Source organism: Strongylocentrotus purpuratus, unplaced genomic scaffold (assembly GCF_000002235.5).
Source record: "Strongylocentrotus purpuratus isolate Spur 01 unplaced genomic scaffold, Spur_5.0 spur5_scaffold_13, whole genome shotgun sequence".
Taxonomy (NCBI): domain Eukaryota; kingdom Metazoa; phylum Echinodermata; class Echinoidea; order Camarodonta; family Strongylocentrotidae; genus Strongylocentrotus; species Strongylocentrotus purpuratus.
Genome location: NW_022145598.1, coordinates 4074811 through 4096630, shown reverse-complemented (window position 1 = coordinate 4096630; position 21820 = coordinate 4074811). Strand labels below are relative to the sequence as shown.

The 21820-nt window shown below is 38.6% G+C and overlaps 1 protein-coding gene across 1 annotated transcript in view; it reads right to left on the bottom strand.

The window, feature by feature from the left end:
- The window catches only part of LOC588760 (nuclear pore complex protein Nup153), a 31962-nt gene extending 10313 nt beyond the window's left edge, over positions 1-21649 (bottom strand). Inside the window, exons 1-13 of the mRNA XM_030982744.1 lie at positions 21414-21649; positions 15672-16155; positions 11717-11830; positions 10775-10944; positions 7660-7773; positions 6924-7106; positions 5743-5925; positions 5362-5414; positions 4755-4881; positions 3822-4175; positions 3063-3306; positions 1726-1766; positions 301-1045 (exon numbers count right to left, since the gene is read on the bottom strand). Of these exons, the coding sequence (XP_030838604.1) occupies positions 301-1045; positions 1726-1766; positions 3063-3306; positions 3822-4175; positions 4755-4881; positions 5362-5414; positions 5743-5925; positions 6924-7106; positions 7660-7773; positions 10775-10944; positions 11717-11830; positions 15672-16155; positions 21414-21494 (2893 nt within the window). The 5' untranslated portion in view covers positions 21495-21649. The remainder of the gene's footprint in view (positions 1-300; positions 1046-1725; positions 1767-3062; positions 3307-3821; positions 4176-4754; positions 4882-5361; positions 5415-5742; positions 5926-6923; positions 7107-7659; positions 7774-10774; positions 10945-11716; positions 11831-15671; positions 16156-21413) is intronic.
- Positions 21650-21820: the final 171 nt, after the last annotated feature.

Sequence of the window (21820 nt, the reverse complement as noted above, 5' to 3'; positions counted from 1 at the left end):
TTTAATCACATATACCTTCAAAAAAGGGCCTCCAATTAGATCACACTTCTTCCTTTTTATGAACACCTTTTTTGTTTAAATTTAGAAGAGCATCGAAATGTAAAAATGCGATTAACCAGTTGTGAGACACTTGCTTCTGTGACAATTGCTTCGCATCAATCTCCTACACAAACAAAATTCTTCCCTTCAACCTTCAACCCAACACCACACCTTACCCTATCCCAACCTGAACCTTATACCTATGATCAAATAAATCCTGGAGCAATCCTCTCAGGATCAAATGTAGGATGAGAGACTTACCAGGAGGTGCGCTCAAGGTCGGTTGGCTCCCTGGCTTAGGCGTCTCACACGCTACACACTTGAGTATCGTTGCTTTATTCCTGATCATGCACATATCACACTCCCACTCGCCGGCACGCGCTTTGAACTTCTCCGCTATCACATTGTTCACTCCATGATCATTCGGTAGCGTCTTTGTTGCCTTTGACTTGCCCGGCCTTGGAGTTGTACAGGACGCACACTTGTCCAGACTGTCTTTATTTCGGATCATGCACATATCGCACTCCCACTCATCAGACTTTTTCTTGAATTTATCTGCCAGGCTATTGAAGACCGGGGGCGGTTTGGAGTCTGATATCGACGAAGCTGCAGGTTTGGAGGCGCTTTGTCCCGGCTTGGGCGCCGTACACGCCACGCACTTACTAGCATCTCCACTGTTCTGTACCCAGCATGCATCACACTCCCAAGAATTTGCAGCTGGCTTCAATTTGTTAAAGAGAGAGTTAGACTGAGCTCCAACAGGGGCGGTCGACGTTGCTGGTTTCGTGGCACTCTGTCCGGGCTTTGGCGTCGTACACGCCACGCATTTACTGACATCTTCATTGTTTTGTGATGATGCAGGTGGTTTGAATTTGTTAAAGATTGAGTTTGATGTCTTAGAGGTGTCGTTTTGAAGATTGCTTGCACCAGGTTTGTGACTAAGACCTCCTGTCAAGGGACCATTGTCCATATTTGTTTTGGATGCCTTGACTAGATGTTCTTGCACCTGATAAAGAAAAAAAACACAAGTAATATGGAAATCAGAGACCGTGTCTCAGGATGTTAATCAAGAGGTCACTGTTCAGAGGTCGCATTCAGTTTTGGAAACTTCTCAAAACTTTTTGTCAGATTTCTTTGATTTTAGATGATATAGGAAGATCCTAAGCTGCTGTGAAGTTTTTTTCCTCCTCCTCAAGTGAAATATATTAAACAAATGAAAGGTAGTAATAATAAAGATACCCATCCGGGGAAGTGAATTATAATAACGGCACCCTCCACTTAAAGCTTAAGTTGAGTTCTGGTCATGCGATTACATTGTGAAAGAAAAGTTGTGGAATTGATCAGAAAAAGTTGATCATGAAGCATATAAGTATGGGTGTGTACGTATTGCAAGGTTCTGGAATCATCAAAATTATAAGAAATTTGGCCCAGTCTTGGTAATGTAACAAGCACTGTACGCAGAAAGATGTATATTGGACTACACAAACATGTGGCATGAAAATCATGCCTCATTTTTAAGCTGTTATTTGTCATATTTAAAATATGAAGGCATTTGAAGAGCCATGCTTTTCAGGGAACATTTTTTCTCTGATGTTCTTCCACACTTACGTAATAACAATGATAACGCTCGCAAATTATTTTTCACCTCTCCCCATAACTCAACCTTGACTGAAATGATATACTCACTTTTGAACTCGATGAAGGAATGGGACCATTCTTGGTTGGTCCTGCAATGAAGAAGAAAAGTCAAAATACAAATCAATCAAAACATTCCTTTTTCTACCTGTTCAAAGGGAAATCCAACCTTGATAGCAAACAACTCTAAAAATAAAGTAGAAAGATCAGAGAACGAGACTGGCGAAAGTATGAATCATATCTGACAAAAAATTCATTGATTAAAAAAAAATTGTAATCACTTAACCCTGTTTAGCCCGGGGGGGGGGGGGGGGGGGGGGCTTTAGAAGCCCCTCCTCGACATTTCTCGCGATAATTTTTTAACGCAAGAAAATCTTGCACTGAAATTTTGTGACTTTTTTCTTTCGAGTCTTGCGCATCTTTTGAAAGAAATTTTTCAAAAATCGGATCTACCGTTACAAAGTCACCTGTCCTTTTGTCTTTGCATGTCAGCCAAAAAATCGCTCATTTTTGTGATTTGTGTACAAAACATGGAAATCTCATTTTTCAAATAAAGAGATAAAACATTGGTTATTTGGTCTTGTTTATAGTTTAGGTGTTTATTTTGGGGTCAAAATAGTTGAATTATAGTTGGAAATGAATAAAAAAACAAAAACAATAGATAAAATAAGGAATAACCCTGGTTTTTCAATTTTTTGTGTTGTATTATTATTCCAAATGGTCTAACAAATATATGTAGTGAGAAAGAATGCTTAAATATGAATAATGTCTGATATATGGGCAAAAATGTGAATTTGATGACCTTATTTGCATAAATTACCATAAATATGCAAATGAGTGAATTTTTCAAAAAATTGAAATTACCATAGTATTCTATACACTTCACTTGACATGTATGCAAATTTTCGCGGCGATTGGTTGTTTAAACGGCCGAGATCATAGGGGGGGGGGGGGGGGGGGGGGGGGGAGGGGGGGGGGGGGGGGACCCCCCCCCCCCCCCCCCCCCCCCCCCCCCCCCCCGGGCTATGCAGTTTCAAAATAGCCCGGGCTAAATAGGGTTAAGGTAAGGGCTCTTTAAATTAACTGAATCGGTAATGTCACTGTGATATTGTGATGGTCTACATTCCCATTTCTTCAAACACACAAAATGACTAGCATTTATTTTCCTTCAATATGAATGACCTTGGATAATCGTTTCTCTTTTTAATCTTTAAAATTTTATAGAAGACTTGTAATAGTATACTTTCCATAATATATTTTGAGTAGTGCTCCAAGGGTGAAGTATTATTTTCGTTTCTCCAATTGTGAACACCCCAGGCAATGTCTACTTGAACACAGGGATTCACGTCATCTATCGGTAACCAAATGGAGCTGAACTGTGAACTTACGGATACCAAAGGCTTCTAGACAGCTTCCTGTCTTGAGTTCCTTCGCCACTTTGATGCCACCCTCCTCTTCCTCCTCCTCATCGTCATCTTCAACCTGGACAACGTCTTCGTCATCGTCTCCTTTCCTCCTGGTCCTCTCGGGGGTCTCGAAACTGGGCTTCTTACCTCCCCCTAGGGGGGCGCTGCTGGAGGGTCTGGACGTTGAGTAGGGGGTCTGGCGTGGCATGCTGAATTTGAAGGTGGTCTGCAAGAAGAGTAGGATGATGATGATGAGATGGAAAGATTGGACCAATGATTGCAAAGTATGCTTAGAAATAACACTAAACATTGGACTCTATATAGGGTTCCGGTGAGGAATGCCTCATTTTAAAGTTAATTCCACGGACAAGAAACTAATGAAATGAAACAGTGACTGACTTCAATTTATCGCAGAAAAAAAGTAGAGAAACTGATCAAATATATTATGATTGAACAACACATTTTCAACTCTGGACACAACACAATATCAATCAAGAACTTAAACCTTATTTCAAACCTAATCAAAACCTTGACCCTCAATACAATAATGAAAATAGAGCCAAAGCAATGTCAGTTCACTAACATTACAAGTAAACAAAATTGGAGGGCTTTGAAAGAAGTTTATTTGCCATGATATAGTAGTGATGGATAGAAATATCTGAAGTGAATGTAGAATCTCTGGGGTTGCACACATGAAATCAAACATGTGGGACTGACTGAACAAAGTATCCTAGAACTCACCACAGTGGAAGAACTATTAATTGAGGACGAAGTGGAACCACCGGTGCCGGTCTGCTTCATAATGGGTGAAGCAAACGTGAACTGAGGACCTTCTGGTGATGATGCCGGAGAGGCAAACTTGAACGATGGCACTGTAGATGACGACTGGGCTGGGCTCGGTTTAATGCTGCTGCTTCTACTTGTACTGCTGGTACTACTACTACTACTAAGAAGGCCAATGCCCATTGTTGAGGCAGCAGTGGATGATGACGAGGGTTTGGAGATCGATGACGACGACGTCAATGATCCGAAGCTGAATGTTGGGAGGCCCTTGGGTAAGGGAAGTGCTAACTCAGGTAAATCTGGAATCTCACACTGAAAAAACAGAAGGTGGGAAGATTGAGGTCACTTATTAATTCATCATATAGCATGAGAGAATGTTTTCGTGCATTCTATGTCACACGATCCAGCAATAGTTGTTCTGTGTTCAATTTCAACCACTTTATGAATCATGTAACTTCCATCCAGGAGTGAACGCTATACATCATCCCCTCCCGAACCTGTACAGAGTCTAAAACCTAATTGTAAACCAATTGCTAGAATAGGAAATCATTTCACGAGCACAAAAGCATACCAAGATTTGAAAGAAGTTTGAGTACTTGAATACAAAATTTGACCTGATTCTGAAACACACAGCACATAATAAATATAAAACTAGTTATTTTTTTAACTTTGGAGCAGTCAAGTAATACAAATTGTAATTTTCAATCTAGATCATGTTAAGAGTATGTTATTAACTTATTATCATGATGTAAACCTAAAGAGTGCCACAGAATTGACAGAAAACTTTACATGAAATGACTTTTGAATATAGCTGATGGGAGCATAATGGGCGTTTACTCTATACTTCGCGCCGTTGTGGCTCTGATCAAATGATAGGTAGATTGTCCTTACTTCTTCGTCAGCCTTCTGAGCTGAGTAATGCATTGTATGCCTACTCTTTGATTTCATCTTGCCACCAGTCTTCTCTCTGCCTACCGGACCTTCAGCCGGAGTCGAAGAGGTGATGGGTGCTCCGTATCTAAAGAAACAAAAGAGAAAACGAGAAATGAGAACATTCTCTGTGAATAATTTGACTTAACCTTGTCTCAGTTTTCTCCCTGCCTCCTGGACCTTTATCAAACCCTGACAGAGTTGGTGGGTGGATGTGAAGAGAAAATACATCAATGAAACGTGTAGAGGTGTCGTGGTCGAGTGGATATGTCACCGGACTGTGGATCACAAGGTCTGCAGTTCAAGTCCCGCCGCGGCACCAATGTCCTATGGCAAGATATTGACCTACATTTGCCACACTCTATCTAGGTGAGGTAAATGGGTACCTGGTAGGATTATTACTTGAAATGCACTGTGCATTGATTGCAGCTGCCGGAGCTAAAGCTAGGGTAATAATTCTAAAGCTCTTTGAAAGCACATAGAGACGTTATATATTGTGATATGCGCTATACAAGAACCAAATATTTGTAATAGTTATTATGAATCAAACCACATTAATCAAACTTACCGGAACGAGGGCGCTGTAACTATTGTTGGCGCAGCTGTACTTGTTGGTAAGACCTAGGGAGAGAGTATAAAGTGCAAATGAAAATTGACACGTTTCATATTCTATTCATATTAGATTAAGCGTGAAGTGTTGAATATATGCATTTGATTTAATAACAACAGTTCCTCATTTGCAAGTATTGGGCTGTATCCTATAAACTTGGTTATATTTTACAATCATGAAAGTGATAATCAACATTATTTCACTAATTTATTATATAACAGTTTTCAAAATGTCACCCCTAGGTTATTTTGAATAAGCGCAAGTTGTTTTCTCACCAAAATAACAAAGAAAAATAACATTTATAAATCTATACCCTTGGATAGTTGAATATTTCTTTACCTCAGCACTAGATGGCGCTGTCACCCTCTCCTCCCTGTCCAGATCAATCACTGTGGTGACGGTGGAAACAGGAGGTTGTCTGTTTTGTTTGATGCTTGCCTGATGAGCGATACGCAGACCTGATGTTGGAGGAGTGTTCATTCTGGAGGTCCCAGGTCGGCTGCCGGTGAGTCGACTTGTCGGCTGTAAAGACACAAACATTCATTTTATTTAAAGATAAAGTTGAGTTCTGGTCATGCGATTGCATTGTGAAAGAAAAGGTGTGGAATGGATCAGAAAAAGTTGATTATGTAGCATGTAAGTATTGGTGTGTACTGCAAGGTTCCGGAGTCATCAAAATCCTAATAAATTCGGCCCAGTCTTGGTAAAGTAACAAGCACTGTACACAGAAAGATGTTTATGGGACTACAAAAATGGTGTCGGGCCTACTTACCTTCATTTCCTTATCTTTCTATGCTCATTACTCAGCCATTATAAATTTTGTACCGAAATTGTTTGGCAAATGACAATTATTTGTAATCTTGAACATTCAGTATAAAATTTGTTTGATTCTGTGAGAATTCGTTTTCTATAACTTTTGCCTTGCAACTTGAGCCTAAAGATGATATTATCTTCCTATCTACCATAGGGTAATCAACTATAAATTTCTACTGCATACTTGAAAGTTCATTGAAATTTGTTTAAAAAACGACACAGAAAGGGTTGAAGACCACCTGCTTCTCTTGTCTCAATTGAGGGAGCTTAATATACAGGTTTGAATGTACAAGGATGCTTCAGAAGATATGATATAGGGATTAGCCTGAAAATAGACAAAAAATGTTGGAGCCCCGTACATTCCACACACATAATGAAATATATTCAAAAGCAAATATTCAAGTATTTTAGACTTTTCATAAACTCCACATCAAGAACATGAAATCTTCCATGATGAAAGAAAATATGAATCATTTGAATCAACATTTCATGCTTTTTACAAAATATTTTAATACATGCGAATAGCTTTCCATAATTGTTAAGTCCAACTTAGAGATAAGTCCAACTTAGGATCTTTGTGAAACACCTCCCAGGACAACTGAAAGAGCCCGACGCAAAGAGATAGCAGGGCTCGAATTTAGGCTAAAGCCCCGTTGATAACACTTTTGAATCATAACGAAACGGGGCACGGATGTGTTCACACTAACCCTGAAGGAGTAAGGTGAAGCGGTAGGTGAGAGAGGGATCCTCTTGACGTCCAGGAGCGGTGTGGACATCCTCTCTAGGGTATCCAGGATCTTCTTGGCCGTAGAGCTGGTTGCTCCCAGGCCATCCTGGAGGTTCAGCTGGGCTGGCTTGGGCCGGATGTTCCTCTTGACCGGCAGGTGCACCTGGTCAACAATCAAGGTTAAGTTAAAATTTCATAGTCGTAAGTTGCAAAGAAATTTGGTTCCCATGCAGAATATGAGCAAGACTGAAGGTGACTTGTCATGGCAATAATTCCAACTGAATGAGACACTGAGTTACTCTAATTTGAATGCTAGTAAGCTACAAAGAAAATCACTCCCGGACAATCACTTCTCAGATAACTAAACCTACCCCCAAATAGAGTTGAATAAAAAATCATGCGCAATAAACGTGTTGCAGTAAATGCACGCTGATATAATTGTGCGCAGCTTCGGAAATCACGCTCAGCGTGCAATATTGTAACGATATTGCATGCTGATTCTCCATCGGTCAAGTGTCGTATTGTACGAAAGAAAAAGCAACACGCTAACAATATTGAACTCGACCAAAGAAAGGGAATTAAATACATGATTTTATTGAACAAAATGTTGATGAAGTGATGAAAGATTACACAAGAATGGTTTATTATTATCATTACGCACGTGGATAACTGGACGAAGTGGTATTGGACCAAATGGTACTTTGTGACAGCCTTACCTCATAAGGGGAATCCCTGGGTCTCTTCAGGGCACTACGCTGTGCTGATGACCCTCCAAACTGAGTCCTCCCGGGATAGAACGGAGAGGCATGCTTTGGTCTTGGCTCTCCAACCTGAATCAGAAAGAGAGCAGAAATGACAGATGAAGCAAGGCGGGAAAAAAAGATAGTCCAAGGGGAGCAGGAAAACTAGCCACTGTAGATAAGTGGCCTTTATAGACAGGTTCTACAACACACGTTTCCTATGTGGGTGAACATTATAGACAGGTGGTCTATATGGAGAGGTGGCTTTTAAGACAGGTTTGACTGTTATTTTGAAGCTATTGAGCTACGAAAAACTCCAAATGAAGTCTGGTAAAACAAGTTTTACTATGACAAATACGAAAAGGGCTCCTGTCACTGAAGGTTATTTCTGCACACTGAGCATGCAGCATACTGGAGAGCTTGTGTACAGTGATCAGGATTGATCAAGTCTTGAAATTGGTAACTGTTTTGTACTGGGTGCCAGGTGAGAATAATATCAACACATTTAGGAGCCTGAACAAACATTCATTTTCTACACACCTGTTTCCTTTCACTGCATTATGAGCAAAACAATGGGGGGGGGGGGGGATTGCTCAATACAATTGTAAAAGCTGCATATCCAGTAGCAAAGGTAACCTGGAGAGATTTAATATCAATATGCTGGCCTAGTAGGGCCATGCTATAATGGTGTTCTGACATAATGCTCCAGGCTTTATTTCATCAAAGATGTAGGGTTAGTGCTATTGGGTTTTAGGTTAGCTCTAGGTTTAGTTACAGTGTCTTAGCTAGGATTGAAGTTAGTAATTCTGTTCGTGTATGATAACGACTGTGGAGCAATTGTTACCAGAACACGAGTGCTACAACCTGCTATAATCACACTACATTTCTTAAAGATTCATATCACAGACCCTTCACGGTCACACATTACTTACAATGTAAAAAAAAAAAAAAATTCTCATGGGGAATTTGACACCAATTGGGTGTTTATCCAAGAAGTTACTAGCAATGGAGTTACAGCCAGCATTTTTACGACCAGAAGTATTATGCAACAGGCGAGATAACGACCGACATCAGAGTGACGCTCGCCGGAATTTGCCCGAAGGCAACAGCTAGGCCGCTCTCTGATGTACAAGCTTCCAAGCCGCCGTCCAAACCCATTCACATTGAGTGGAGTAAAGATTCGCAAACGAACAAAGCAACTGGGTACCGACCTACTAGTCGTGAGCATGCGCAGTTGTTGTTATCGAATTCCAATTGTTTTTCTGATTCCAACGATGTATTTTTCGTCAAAATCTACCCAGAAATGGGCTAGTTATGATACTTTTTATGACTCCATATTAAATTTTAGTACTAATTTCATAATTCGTTATAAATATGTTCCGATCATTTGCAGAATTTAGATTGTATTTTATTCGAAAGAGCATGTTTTTATCTTTGAAACCCACCCTATTGAAAGAGTGCCCAGGGGTGCCCATGCGTTTAGATTTGCATGTGAAGATGCCTATGCATTTGGTCAGCTTGGATTGCGCCGTCTGCTGGGGAAAGATATGCCAGCCCTAGGCGTTTAAATTCGTGTTCTGTGCACCTAGTGATTCTGATTTTCTATTTGGCTTGTTTATTTTTTTCTGAGTGCAATCTAACGAATCACTCTAGATCTCGATCTCCATAATTTTACAGGGTCTAACGTCTATGTAAATCAAAGTTAATCTTTTATGAACAATCAAATTTAAAGTTAGTCTAGTCTACTAGTTTAGTAGGGTCTAGAGCCTAGTTATAATATTTAGAATCTATAGTGTTTGGACTTTGGATCTCGACAATGATAAATTGAGTCTAATTTTGCTAAACTCGCTAATATAATTATACTAGAAGTTTTTGAAAATAATCCTTGATCATAGTCTTAATTAAAAATCTAGATTAAAAGTTACTCATGATGGTTCAAACTTCATTTTTAGCCATCACATGTTTTATACTTTGTTGTTTTCAGGACTGTCCGAGTGTCATTTTTCCAGGGCAAGGCTAAGGAAGGAGTAAGGTCTAGACCCTAGGCCTAGTTGATTTTGATGGAGGGGGAGGTGGGGGGGGGGGGGGGGGGGGAGTAGTGTTCAGGAAATAATAATGGCTGTATTTTCGTTATAATATATAGGGGGGTCTATATTGGTCTTGGATCTCGACAATGATAAATCAAGTCTAATTTTGCTAAACTTGCTAATGATAATACTAGAAGTTTTTGAAAATAATTCTGTTGATCATTGTCAAAATCCAAAATCTACATTAAAAGTTACTGACATGCATCACATCATTCATGATGGTTTGAACTAATGTATATGTTACTTAATGATATGATAACCATTGAAAAGATATGTGAAAAGCCTGTCATAATCGTGCAAGGCTATTTCCTCAAAACATTGCAAAACCAACACGGAATGCAATGTACGGGACTGAAGACGAAGTCATTACTCTAACGTTTGTGCTTCCTTTTAATAGATCTAGTCTTAATTGTAATAATACTTCAACAAACTCATTATGAATTCCGATTTTCAAATCATCTGGAAAGAGTTTCAATTCACTGATTTCAGATAACAAAGATAACTCGTCATTTAAATCGAAGTTGTACTCGGAATCGGTGCTTTCAGTCATTGTTTACGATTGTCAAAATAGTTAGTCCAAGAAAGCAAAATACGAAAGTAGCAACTGCGCATGCTCACACTGCGCGATATCGAGAGCGAACCCAAAACAGCTGTCGTAAATCATCTCGCGAACACCCGCTGAGTTTACGAGTCGGCTTCGAACCTCGCTCAGACGGCTCTCGCTACACTATGAATATGACGGACAAAGAAAGCGGACAAAATATACAGTTCCTCAGGTAGACAAAGGAACATCCCTTCACTGCTATTATGTAAAAAAAAAATATGCATGTGACACCTGTTCTACACATTTTTACATAATAGCGGTGAAGGGATGATCCTTTGTCTACCTGAGGAACTGTATATTTTGTCCGCTTTCTTTGTCAGTCATATTCATAGTGCTAGCTAGTACTCCATGGCTAGTAACTTCTTGGTTTACCCAATAACAGGTGTTGTCAATCACTCACCACTTTGGGCGAGCCAAAGTACGAGCTATTGAAGGCTGGTCTCTTGGCACTGCTAACAGATGGCTGTGGTCTTGATGCCGATAAGCCAGCAGCACCAGCACTAGAGGGCCCTGCGCTAGACAGGTCTGTCCAAAGGCTGCTCTTGGCAAGAGAGTTGGAATGCCCCATTTCTGCGAGATGATGACAGGAGGAAAAGAACAGTTTAAGTTTACATAAATTGATAATAGTAGAAATGGCATTAGTAATCACATAGACAGGGCTTGACATTAAGAGGTGCCTGGAACACATAGGTGCCCGGAACACATAGGTGCCCAAAGTCTGTCGGTGAAAAAAAGAAAAGTGAAAAAAAGAAAAGAAAAAGAGAGGATTCAACCAATTTTATTTCAATTTGATTTGAATCAACATGAAATAAACAAATTATTTTTAACCACATGCATGTACAAAATTTATTGATTATAATCTTATAACAAAATTTGTTTATTCTTGTGTGACAATATTTTTATAAGACACGCAAGTGTTTGACCGATTCTTAAGTCTAGCCCCCCCCCCCAAAAAAAAAACCTACATAAAACCATAAGGAGCATCGAGTGTCAAAGTCACCATTCTGTAAAACTAAAATAATTATGTCAGTAACTATAAGAATGAAAACAAAAATCATGTGGAAAAATTGATCTTTCATTTCAAGTTCATGGACCAATTAATTTTGTTCCAGAATTACAGTACCTGGGACAAAATAAAGTTGATACCTAGAGCCCTGAATACCAGTAAACTGTTAACTTAATTAAGCTACACTATTTGTGACATGGTCCATTTGTATACATGTAAACATGTTTTTACAAATTATTTCATATTACAAAAAAAAGAAGGTGTTTATATTGAAGTTGTCCCTAGGTATGCCTTTAAGACCTGAAAGTGAAACTTTGATAAGATAAATCTGCTCACCTGATAACCGATCTAGATTCTTCTTGGATAACTTCTCTCTGTGATCAATTCTATCTACATGGGGTACGAGAGACGAACAGCCGCTGGTTGAGACGGACGTATCAGAGGCATCGTCTGGATGATGGACAGATAAAGGAAGAGGTAAGGAAAGGAGGTGAGGTGAGAAGAAAAGGGAATGGGAGACAAAGAAAATGAGGGGGGGGGGGAGACCACATAATTAGTAAAAACAAATTATACCCTTATCAAAATATTAATCGCTCAGTGAGGAATTTCATCCCCCCACAAGACAATAATCAAGTGTGATATAATTACCTTTCTTATACGAAAAGGATTCATAATACAGTGAAACCTGCTTTAGTGATCACCTGTATAGAAAGACTACCTGTCTACAAAGACCACATTTTTAGTTTACCTTGAAAAGGGTTTCTCATTGAAACATGTACTAAGGGAACCTGTACATAAGGACCACCTGCCTATAAAGACCACTTTTCTTATCTCCCTTGGGTGGTCTTTATGGCAGGTTTCAATGTAGAAAAAAATTTATCCAGAATGATTGAAGGACAACTCAAGAATAATTGTTACATGTACATCATTAAGATGTCTTCTATTTCAATCACATACCACAAATTTGACATGTATAACTCAGATGCAGCTGCAGGGTCTTAAGCACTCTAGACAAACCTAAGAGCAGGAAATGAGGATTAATGCATAAGATTGAACTCCTACAACTTCACTAATCTCCTTCGAGACAAGGGATTTTTTTTCTTGGATGTGCCATAATTTATTCTGTATGCTAATGAAACGAATGCTTTATAATATAAAAAAGTGGATAATGTATGATAGTATGAACATTGTAGTCACGCATTATTTTTTGGATTAACAAAGGAAGGATTTGAACATTGCTTTATAGGCTCTGTGTGAATAGGAAAAGTCACTAGAAATTTGCTCAAGGCAACTTCAACAATCTTTTTTTTAAAACAAAAAAAGATATTTCTTAAATGCACTGACAGTAGGTATCACAGAAAAGCTGCGTTGAGCTCAACCATGCAAATTCTCTCTTTATCAAGGAAGATTTTTATATCATGGAAAAAATAAATATTATAAAATTGTCTCTCGAAAGCTCAGGATTCTGTCTTTCATGTCATGTCATTTTCATCAAAATCCATCAATTACTTACGACACAGTTGCTTGTGATTTACCCTCTAATTTGTACCGTGTCACTTCGTTTGTCCCCATTTTTATTTGATCGCTGGTTCGTATCACTAGTTTTAGCTCAATGCGTTTGAACGCCATTTGTCTTTGAGTTTTAAAAATCCACTGGTTGGAAAGAGCACATCTTAAGCTTTATTTTCATATAAAAAATGATGGGGGTATGTTTCAAAAAGATCATGAAAAATCAGAGTGAAAAGTTTGAAACAATTTTTCTATATCAGAAAAACATACTTTTAATTCAATTTTGATACAAGAAGAAAGAGAATTTACTGGAGAATACGATCATGTAAATATTAAGAATGACTGAGAGATGGCGCTAGAGTGCAAATCTGATGAATAACAGCTGTACCCTGAGTCTATACGCACTGAGCGAAAGTGACTACAGACAAGTGCTATTCAACATGGCGTCCACTCGTACATCGTACAACATCAAGATCCGAAACGGAGCATGAATCTGAGGCTTCAAATATCAAAACTGATGCAGGATTTGCAGCATTTGGCGAACAAATTAGGAAATAAATATTATTTCGACGAAATTATTATGCTAACGTAACCTAAACAGATTTTAAAGCGATCAAGAGACCAATAATACATGTTTGTGTTTTTCCACTCGCAATTTTTCTCGCACGTCATGCAAGTGAACTTTGAATAAATATTAGAGTATTTGCTTGCAAGCCTGGGAGTGTACCCGGGTACCTCATTACACTGTTGTGCACAGCCTTAGTTGGATTCTTGTCTATCATTTAAACAATCATCTCATTGTTTTATTCATTCACTTGCATTTTGATTTTATATTCTGGCACTATGCACTATGCACAATGAAATGCTTTGAATGACAATCTTAACAATAATACCTATTAGATCAATTTATAATGCGAGCTTCTATATAAATATACTCTACTGCGATGAACGATTTGGGTAGCCCACCATTTCTCCTGGAGGGGTAGAATAGAGCTAATTCAATGTTTCATCTTCATGTTTACTACTGTTATTCTCTGTAAAGCATATAAGGGTTATGCTGAAAGGGGAGGTATACCTTTTCTTAATCCCGAAACAGCCGAAAAAAATACACAGGGGCGGAGGGCGGATTCGCCCCGGAAACACCATAAACAGCCCCCGAAATAGGCTCAAAATCCTATTTCAGGGGCGACATCAAAAAGTGAAATGATCTCAAATCACCCCCGTAACCATTACGAGTGGCTGCGCGCTCTCTTCTAGCTTCGTATTCATTGTGTGTATTTCTTGGTCCGCGCACTGAATCTTTGTGTAAAATTGTATACACAAAAATCGGTCATAAAAAACTCGAACCATATTCAATACCTTACCTGGCTTACCATGTCGCACGCAAGTATTCCAAAACATGTACATTTTCGCAGTTGCGAGATCCGTAGGGGTCGAGTTTTTGGCGGTCGATTTTGTTTTGGTAGATCAAATTTTCTGAACCTAGACCATTTAAAGCGAAACTCATGAAACTGCAATCAATTTCCATCACAAATTCACGATTTCCGCAATTTTATAAAGTTTCCATAAATAGAGGTATGAAATTAAAGCCTATTTGTGATTATTCTCGCCATGTTTTCGTAATTTTGATAATTATTTTTTCAAAGTAAAGAAAATCAGACAAAATCACTGTGACTGACACCGTTGTGCAGTGTGTGTGAGTTGAGCTGAGCTGCAGTTAACTCCAGGAAGCTTGAACACCGGCACCGCAGGCGTCCGATGCCTGCGGCGCCGGTGTTGGAGCTTCCTGGAGTTACGTTGCAGTTACGTTGCAGTGTGTGAGAGTTGAGCTGAGCTAGCTGAGCTCGAGTCAAAGAGATTTGACACTTTGAAATTGTTATCTGTTGGTTTGCATCATTATTGCCGGGATGTCAATATAGTTTCGTGAATAGATTTACGAAACCTGAGCTTAGAATTAGTAAAAGTATTACTATCTAATGTCTACGTTTTTAAACGACTGTCTGATTTTCTTGTGATTATTGAAATTCATGGTCAGAAATAATCACAATCTACGGTCTATTATGTTACAGTTCTTGCATCAAATCAATGCATGAAAACTTAGATATTGAACTAGAAAAAGGTTTTTTTTTTAAAAATAGGCAATTATGAAGCAGGAAGCCTGAAACCTTAGCCTACTAAACAAATCTCAACAAACTGTAGGCCTATCCTCAGTGAAAAAAATACACAGGGGCTTGGGGCGAATTAGCCCCTGAAATGCCTAAAAGAGCCCCCAAAAATCAGAAAAAGCCCCTGTAAATATGCATAGAGTTCAATGCAAAACAAATTTTAGAATGTTATTTTCATGCAGGCAAACTTGAAAAGTAGCCCCCGAAAAATAAATATTAATTTTTTCCCTGCCTATCCTATTATGAATTAATGAAAAAGTAGCCCCAGAAAAAGAGCCCCCGAAAGTTGAAAAAGTAGCCCCCGAAAATTTCCCAAAAATCTGAAATGGAGCCCCCGAAATGAAAAACTTAATTTTTTGCCTGTCCCGAAAGGTGAGTATCTAATTGCATAATTGTATTTTGAATGACGTACATAAATCTAAGGTTTATGTCTGTGAGCTTACCAGCAAAAACAAATAATAAAGCGAGGGGTGAGCAATTTCTCAAAAGCTTCAAAAGAGGTCTGGTAAAAACAAGAAGATACTTAAATGTCACTGAGAAAATTACACTCATGCAACACCAAATCCTAAAAGAGCTTCTGCAAACAGAAAAGCATCTTTTTTTACACTGGAGCTTACCTTTATCAATGACTTGCTTCCTTCCACCCAACAACTGCATGTCTTCATTAGGAGTTGATGTTCCTATAGGGTTAGCATAGTTCCTGAAGGGCAGAGGTGTGTGTCTGACCCCCGTACTGGTACTCGGCTGTTCCTCCTCAATGATCACCACATCATCATCCTCATTCCCAACGTTTCTACCTCCTCCATCCCGCACAACATCCTCTCGCAATTGCACTATGGGTGTGGTCTCCATCCTGGAAGGCCCAGGCATGCTCAGGGCCTCTTTACCGGTCCGCAGATTGATGTCTGGGGTGCTCGTTGCAACTGCAGAAGGCATGAAGTTGGGGGTGCCTGCCACATGCCCATCAGGCTGGGGTAGCTCTGGGGTCGAGGATCGCGAGCTACCCTCTCCATCGTCATCATTGGGATTGTTCCACAGATTGTTTAGCCATGACGGTGTGATGAAGTCTTTGACCGAGTCAGAAACGCGAGCTAAAAGAGACTGTGGCAGAGAGGGACAAAATGAAACAAAAAATGAAATCCCCAGAATTTCATTTTTTTGAAAGAAAACTTCAAAGGTTGAAAATGTGAATACTTCATGATGTTTTTTTCAGGTTTGCAGCGCAAATTTTCTGCAAGAATCTTCAAGATTGAAGGAAGCAGACTACACCAAAGAAGAAGAAGAATAAGAAGAAGAAGAACAAGTGGCCTCGCTGGCCAATTATAAGCCCACTAGCTTCCCACTACAGACCATTCGTGTTACACTGAGAGTGTGTGTGGCAGTTTGTTCATGCCTAAGGTGCGACTCTAGTTTCAGTAACACACATTACTAGAATTATGCACCTGTATGCATTGCCATTGTCCATCAGCTGTACAATGAACAGTAGGCCCTAGGGGCGCTGGTCCGAGAATGAGGATATCCTTGGAAACGCTGACAAATCGCGTCTTAAAAAACAAGGATCGTCCACATTTCTGAGGTTTTTTTTCGTTGGTGCTCTGTGGGGGTATGGTTTCCCTACAAATGTATATGCGCGCTGGCAATACGAAAACGGGTCCGGCATAATAAAATACTCCCAGTTCATCGTCTACTTTTAGGGGTTGTCCGTCTTCCTGAGGATTTATCGTTCATAACGTGAAAGTCTCTGCGCATACTGTAGTAAGTGTAAACTGCATCAAGGCTAGCAGCATCATTGTGGAATATGTTTTTCGTATCGCCAACGCGCGGATCGGAAATAAAAATCATCCGCGAAAAGGCGGACGATCCTTATTTTCTATGATGCATCTGTCTGGGTTTACGAAGATGATCCTTATTCTCGGACCAGCACCCCTCCGCTCTGGAGGTGGTGTATGTTTCTATATCAAAAATGATATTGCATTTAATATTATGGATGCTATAAGTACTGGAGATACGGAATCCCTGTGGATAAATTTGCTTATACCAAGATCAAAACCAATTGTTGTTGGCGTTCTGTATCGACCTCCGAAAAACAATTTGTTTATCGAGAAATTGTCCAATATTCTTGATACATTAAAAAAGGATGACGAAATAATTCTTTTAGGAGACATGAATATTTGTCTTCTTCGCAAATCGCCACTGGCTAAAAAATATATTGACTTGTTGAGTCTTCATGGGTTTAGTCAACTCATTAAAGAGGCAACACGCGTTACACCTACATGTTCTTCTCTATTGGATCATATTGGTTGTACCAAAGAAAATAAAATAAGTCAAAGTGGTGTCATTGATCTAGGTATTAGCGACCATTATTTTACTTTCTGTACACGGAAAAATGTTAGACTGGCTATAGGTCATCACAGGACTAATGATATCAGATCCATGAAAAAATATACAGAAGAGTCTTTCAATCTTCAACTATCTGTTGTTGATTGGTCACGAATAACTGACTGTACAGATGTAAATGAGGCATGGTCAATATTTCAACATGTTTTTATCTCAAATTTGAATATGATAGCGCCACTGAAACGGATAAGAATAAAACAAAGATCAGAAACTTGGGTGACTAAAGATATTCTTTCCCTAATTCAAGAGAGAAATATAGTATACAAAAAATGGAGGAAAAAAGCAAAAGATGAGAAGCTCTATAAAAGATACAGAGTATTAAGAAATATGGTCCAAAGAGAGGTGAAAAAGGCTAAACTCGTTTACTTACAAAACAAGATAGAAGAAAATAAACAAGATTCGAAAAAACTTTGGCAGAATCTAAAAAGCTTAGGATTGAAAAATAAGAAGCGAAAAGAACAAGAATCTGTCATTAAAATTGATGGGGAATTATGTCATGATAAGATGGCCATCGCTGATGAATTCAATTCTCATTTCACAAATGTGGCTGCCAAATTAGTAGACAAACTCCCCCCTTCCAAAGACTTTTTCAGCGCAGACAATGATTGTATTCGTGACTTTTACGAAAGAAAAGGTGTACGTGAAAACAGCTTCGAGTTATTACCAATCAGTGAACAATTTGTTTTCAAAGAGTTACGTAAGTTGAATGTATCAAAAAGTACTGGGTTAGACTTGATTCCAGCTAAATTTCTAAAAGATGGTGCGAAGGTTTTATTTAAGCCTCTAAGTTACTTAATGAACCTATCTATCTTGACGAGTACTTTTCCAGAGGATATGAAAATAGCAAAAGTGACTCCACTTTATAAAAAGAAAGATAAAACTGATGTTAGCAACTATAGACCTATTAGTGTTTTAAGCGTAGCATCAAAGATTCTAGAAAAATCGGTCTGTGTTCAAATTGAAAGATACTTCAAAGAAAATGATATAATTTATGAATTTCAATCTGGTTTTCGACATGATTATTCGACTGAAACATGTCTAATTCATTTGACTGATTATTTGAGGAGAGAAACTTCCCAAGGGCGCTTTGTTGGTATGGTGCTCCTTGATCTGCAAAAAGCTTTTGATACAGTTAATCATTGCGTCTTATTGAAGAAGTTACAACTAATGGGTTTTGATAAGGCAAGTTTAGATTGGTTTAGATCCTACTTATCTAATCGGCACCAAGTAGTGGCCATTCATGATATTCGTTCCAAACTAATGCCTATAACTTGCGGTGTTCCTCAGGGAAGCATTTTAGGCCCAATTCTATTTTCAAGTTATATAAATGATATGTGTATATGTATAAAAGACTTCAAACTATTATTGTACGCAGATGACAGCGTACTACTCTATTCAAATCCTGATCCTAAATATATTGAGGAAAAGCTCAGTGAACAGCTGTCTACGTGTGTCGATTGGATGACTGATAATAAGCTTTCTTTACACTTGGGAAAAACAGAAAGCATTTTATTTTGTTCTAAAAGTAGTTCTAAAAAGTCATTTGAATTCAAAGTGACACACAATAATCAAGCAATCAAGAGAAAAGAGTCTGTGAAGTATTTAGGCATTGAGTTGGCTAGCGCAATTTCATTTTCATCTTTAGTAGAATCAGTTGTAAAAAAAGCAAATTCTCGTCTGAAATTTTTGTACAGATATCAAAGTTGTATGGATTTAAAAGCAAGACGTACACTCTGTTTTGCTCTTATTCAATGTTTATTTGACTATGCTAACCCTGCATGGTATAGTAACATAAACAAGTCAGATCAAAAGAAGTTGAAGATTATACAGAACAAAATGGTGAGATTTATCAACTGTTCTGGTCCAAGAACTCATGTTGGCTACAGCGAACTTTCTAAAGCTGGTTTTCTTGAAGTCGACCAAAGATCAAAACAACTCGTATTGCATCATGTGCATAAAATATACCATACTAGGTCGAATCATTATATTCGATCCAACTTCGATCTTGTTACTGACGTACATGATTATAATACAAGAAATAGACGATTCAACTTTAACTTACCTGAAAGAGTAGGTAGTATTGGAAATTCGTTTTATTACAATGCCATAAAACATTGGAATTCCCTTCCCAATGGTGTAAAAGAAATAGGAAACTATGATCATTTTAAGAGGAAATTAAAGGAATACCTAATACTTGACAGTCAGAGAAGAGAAGTGAATGACATGTTATATGATTGAAATTTTTATTCTTCTGTCGGTTCATACTTTTTCATGTTGTATATACTTATGTTTTCGTACGTTATAGAATTTCTACAAATTCATCATTATTTTCCTCTTCTTCCTTCTCCTCTTTTTCTTCTTCCCCTTCTTCTTTTTCTTCTTGTACTTAATATCATTTCTATCATCAGTTTAAATGTTGTTATTATTATCTTTAATAAGTAGTTCTTTTAATTTTCTTATCTGTCTGTAAATATTACTATTTTAACTTATTAATTTTATACATGTCTGTAAGGGACCCCACTGGAAATAAGCTCTCGAGCTTTCGTGGGTTATCCTGTTCAAGCTGACTTTTTTTGATCTGTTATTATTGTATATTGTTGTATGTTGGAAGCTTGTCGAATAAAAATCATCATCATCATCTCCCTACTGCTGATGAATCTTGTCTTGTGGAAGATTGACATGTACAATTTCTGGTACAAATATCTGATCAGTTTTCCCCTTAATTCTTTAATTGTACAGCACCTAAAAAGAAATCTTTCAAATTGTCCCATTTGCCCATGACATGATTCTAATTAATAGTCTGATGCGTTTTTTAAGTCGATGTGGTGAAAATATTTTTTGGAATTTTGGTGTGAATTTGTCTAGAGTAGACTCGTCTCGACTCTAGATCTACTAACAGCATGACGATCATCATCAACTTCAGGTGGCGCTGTAAAGTGCTGCTGTGGTCTTTATGAGAGCACGCCATGCAACTCTTTCATCTGCCATCATTAGGGGCGATGGTCCGAGAATGAGGATCGTCCTCATAAACGCGGACAAAATGCGTCCTCATATACAAGGATCGTCTGCATTTTTGCGGACGTTTTTTTTCATCGGCGCTCTGCGGGTTTCGGATTACCGAACCGAACCGCCCGCTGGCAATGCCAAATTTGGATTCCCCAGGGGAAAATAACCCTAGTTGACCGTCTACTTTTATGGGTTGTCCATCTTCCCAAGAATTTATTGCTCAAAATGTGACGGTCTCTGTACAAAGTCAATGTAAAATGCATCAAGAAAATCATCCGGGAATCCGTTTTTTTGCATCGCCGATGTGCCGATCAAAAATATGGAACATCTGCTTTTTAGCAGATGATCCTTGTTTTTGAGGACGCAATGGTCCGCGTTTACAAAGACGATCTTCGTTTATGAAGACGATCCTTATTCTCGGACCAGCGCCCGTACTGGCCATTTGTGTTGCACCTTTCATTCCTTGTCCATGACCATGCAGTGCAAAAGAACACGTACACTAGCGCCTACACAAGACCATGATGGCATGAAGACAAAGTCTGATAGACATGGTGGTTGCTCAACTTAAATAACGCAGCACGTTCAGTTCATCATTCCGACATCATTCTTTTCATTCATTCGTTCACACCATGACACAGCACAGGATTTCACTTTTCAGGGCTATCGCACATTCATTGTCAAATTTAGTAAAGGCATATAAATCGCTGATTTATCTTTACTGAATTATATTGTGTAAAGTCAATAATGTTGTGGGATACTGATATATTTAATGTAAAGTCTGTGGCTGTTGAATAGTGCCACGGTATCATGGGTATCCATTCATTCGCGCGCTCACACATGCATATTGCATGCATGCATGTACACTGCACAGTCGCTACGTGTGAGATACGTCGATCGACATGTATTTTCAACGCGGTTTGCATGCACTGCGGCGTGTGTGCTCGTAATAAACTCACCTTCGGTTTTGGACGTTCGTATGGTTTACGCGAGTAGTGAGAACGTTTTGGGCGAAATTTACCACCAGACGGGGTTGCCATGGCTAGTTGAATGTAATCTGTCCGCCACAGCAACCTTCAAGTTAGACAGAATATGTTGATAATCTTTGAAATTAAGAAATAACTTCCAGTGTTTCCATTGAAATTCACAGTGGAATAGTCAAGATGGCGGCTTTTTTCAAAGAAGAAGTTGATTGGTCAAATGTCACGTGATTGTCTGTACTTTTCCCCTTTTACATTATGATTTTATTATTGCATGGTAAACATATAGTTTTAAGCGTAAAAAACTAAAAATGTAAAAAATGATTAATATGTATCAAATTAAATAATATTTTAGAATGTATTAATTGTTTTAAATATTTTTTAAA